Source organism: Oryx dammah, unplaced genomic scaffold, assembly GCF_014754425.2.
Source record: "Oryx dammah isolate SB20612 unplaced genomic scaffold, SCBI_Odam_1.1 HiC_scaffold_11, whole genome shotgun sequence".
NCBI classification, from domain to species: domain Eukaryota; kingdom Metazoa; phylum Chordata; class Mammalia; order Artiodactyla; family Bovidae; genus Oryx; species Oryx dammah.
In genome coordinates, this window is record NW_024070195.1 from 34,965,109 (window position 1) to 34,968,534 (window position 3,426).

Here is a 3,426-nt window from a genome sequence, read left to right on the forward strand (position 1 = left end):
GGAAGGCAGGGGAGAGGGGCCCTGGGCTGGGAAGGCAGGGGAGAGGGAGGCTCACCCCCAGACCACCCGGAGCTGGCCAGGCTGCAGCCATCAGCCTGGGCATTTGGTTTTCTACCTCCTGGCTCTCAGGGCAGAGAGAAGGGGCAGGGAGGCCTGCTTTCCTAACACCCACTGTCTCCTTTGTCTTCTCTCTCCTGTCTCCCTCTTCCTAGAGTCCCCGTGTGGGGTGGGGGAGAGCTGAGTGGTCCTTGAGTGCTGAGATTTCCCATCACCGAGATGCATCCCAAGCCAGGCTAGGAGGGAAGAGTTCTGAGAAGGAGGGTATTGCGCATGTACTGTGGCAACAGGGCCTGGACAAGAGGGAACCCTGTGGCTGATGAGCCAATACTGGGGTCCCACTGGGGAGGATAAGCCCTGGGCTTGAGGGGCAGCTCCATCCTTCCTCTGATGGTCCTGGGGAGATTCCCGGGGTGATGGTTAACCAGCTGCAGATACTAACCTCATCTCTCTCCTGCTTCCCGCCAGGTCTCCCCACAACAACATGCACTACGGAAGCTCCATCAACACATTCACTGTGAGGCCTGGGACCCGCCATCCCATCTCCTATGCCTACTCAGGGGCCCATTGGAAGGCCCCCTCCTGAGCTCAGGGTTTTCTCAGCTCTCCTCCAAGGGGTCGGATCCAGGCGCTTGTTTTGGTGGGGTTGGGAGGGATGCAACCGGTGTTAGGTAGCCTCACCCAGACACAGAAGAGTCTTTGTTTCCCAAAGACAGATGGACAACTAGTGAAGCCTTGGCCCCAGGAAGATAAGGATTGGACTTCTGTTTCCCAAAGCCTTGGTGTGGTTGTGGACTGTCTGCAGAGGAGGGTGGGAGGGAGGAAAAGGGAGAAGAGAAGGAACCTTTAAGGACCCAGAGCCTGAGTTTTCACTATCTGGGACTATTTGCCTTAGCAGGGCTTACTGAAAACAGTTTTCCAAGCAGCCCTGCTGAGCAGGTTCTAAAAGCAAGGGCAGGGGCACTGGCTTCGAATGGGAACCCATCAGAATGGCTGTGGTTGCCGGAAGGCTCTCATGAGGGGCTGGGGACCAGCCCTGTCTGGATAGGGGTGCAGGGTGCTACAGGTTGATCTCAGCTTCCACCTATCCACCAGATGCCAATCCAGAGGTGATACCTGGGGTTGCTGATATGAAAGCCACAGTGAGGTGGGACCAGGAATATGCAGGCACAACAAGTGGGGAAGGTACTGGAACAAAGTACTTTCCACTGACCATGAGTGGGGATGGGGGTATTGGTGGTTCATTTCTCCCTGGCCTTGAGCTACAGAAGGGCCTAAAGAGGGGAGACTTGGCCAGAGGGGATGGAAGGCAGGGTGGAGGCTTGCTTTTCTACTCAGACCCAGGCAGCCATGATTTGGGGGGTTGGGCCCAAGGAGCCAGAAAGCCTGGGGCTTGACACCAAAGGCCTTGAGTGGTGGTCAGGTCCTATATGGGATTTGGAGGGGCATCATCCCAACCACCCCTCCCAACCCCAGTACTACAGATCCCCAATATTACTGAGGCCTTGGGATATGTAACCAAGATGCCAGAAGGCCTTGGAGAGTAGAAGGCGACAGAGATGGGAATAGAGGTCTGAGAAGAGTTTGCTGCGAGTAGGGACCGTGATTTGGAAAGTCAAGAGTGCAGGACCAGGCCCGTTCAGAGCAGGGAAGCCTGATCAGTAGGGTGACCGTTTGTTCTTTGGTGGGAAGTCTGGGTTTAGGCCTGTTTTCCAGTGAATTAGAACCCTTTCCACTTTCAAAAAAGTCCTGGTGTAGATGGTGTCTGGCCATCAGACACGTCAGGGACCACTACTCCTTGGCCCATCTTGTCTTCAGGTCTTGGTGGGTTCAACTCCTGGGGCCAGGCCAAGGCAGGCTACCTGGGTGAGTGAATAGGGCAGGGGTGCCCACCTCAGAGGAACAGGCTGGTGGGGGCACCCAGGAAGCAGTTCCCTTTGGGGGCATGATGCTGGACCTCTGTGATGTGTGCTAACCACTCACAGTACCAGGGTGGGGGGTAGCAGATGACCACTTCAGGGAAAGAATGCTGGGGTGGGCAGGTGCTCTGATGGGGCAGGATCTGGTCGCCTGTGTCTAAAAAGCCAACCACACCCCAGTGCCAGCACTGGCTCTATATATATGTATGTATTTCCCCCTGTACAATGTTTTATACAAGATTTCACTAATTTATCTGCTATGTTAAGGCTTGAGGGGTGGGATGTGGACTCCCAGCTGTATCTTGCCCTGGGGTTGGCAGGGAAGGACTGATTCTTTCTTGGCATGGAAATAAACAGGCCAGTCTGGATGGCCTCCAGCCCTGTGGCTGCAGATTGATGACTGAGACGTACTGGGCTGTGACGAGAGGTTGGGGGAATTCAGCTGGGGAAGGCCGAGTACAGGGTGGTGGCTGAACTGGGGCCATTATGCTGAGCCCAACTCTTTCTTCTGACCCCTAGGTTTTCTCATTCTCCAAGTCCTTTCAAGGGGAGGGAGTAGAGCTGAAGTCTGGTGATAACAGACTGTGCTCCAAAGCAAGTCTCTGAGTCTCTGAACCTCAGTTTCTTCTGTATAATGGATGTGATAACCTACCTCATGAGGCTGTTGTGACGACTAAAGACAGTCGTGCATTCATTTAACAGGAATCTGAGTGGCCACGAGATAGCAGGCACTGTGCTTAGCACAGATATACAGCCATCAACATTGACACGCCTCCTACCCATGGCAAGACTGTAGTCTCATGGAGGAGAGAGAATGGAAGGAACTCACAGAAACAGCCTCTATTATAAAGAATGGTAGGGAGGGGAGAGAACAGGGACTATAAGAATAACTGGAGGGTGGAGGGGAGGAGCGGATTGACTTTGACTGGCTGGTCAGGGGGAGGCCTCTTGAAAGGGTGCCGTTTATGTGGTTCCAGCCAAGCATCCATCATGTATCTGGCACTCAGTAATTGCTCAATAAACTGCATCTTGTCTGTGGCCCTGCATGGCTTTCCATAAAGCATCTTTACCTTTCCCAGAAGAGGAAACTGAGAACCAGAGGTCGTCTCTCACTGTGTGAAAGAGAGTGTGCTTGTTGTGTTTCCTGTGTCTGAGCCTTTTGTGGGGGGGTTTCTGGGAAAGGGAGGCTGGGAAGGTGACTCACTTGTCTGGCAACTTGGAAGGGCCACCTCTCTCCCATCCTGGGGCTCCCTGGTTCTCTTGTCTCTCACCGTCCCCACCCTGAACTGTGAGCAAGGATGGGGCCCTGCCTCTGGCTGCTCTGCGGGAGGGGAGGATCGAGGAATCACCTTGAGTCATCTCTAACTCAGCTTGAAAGTGACTGGGATGGATGCGTGCTGTGTGGTTTTTTTTGAAAAAAAAAAAAAAAAATCTTTTGACCCTGCTGCAT

At 53.9% G+C, this 3,426-nt stretch overlaps 1 protein-coding gene across 1 annotated transcript in view; it reads left to right on the forward strand.

Annotated features, from left to right (window-relative positions):
* The window catches only part of CUNH6orf132 (chromosome unknown C6orf132 homolog), a 35,304-nt gene extending 32,284 nt beyond the window's left edge, over positions 1-3,020 (forward strand). Inside the window, exon 5 of the mRNA XM_040249689.1 lies at positions 526-3,020. Within this exon, the coding sequence (XP_040105623.1) occupies positions 526-643 (118 nt within the window). The 3' untranslated portion in view covers positions 644-3,020. The remainder of the gene's footprint in view (positions 1-525) is intronic.
* The last annotated feature ends 406 nt before the right edge of the window (positions 3,021-3,426 follow it).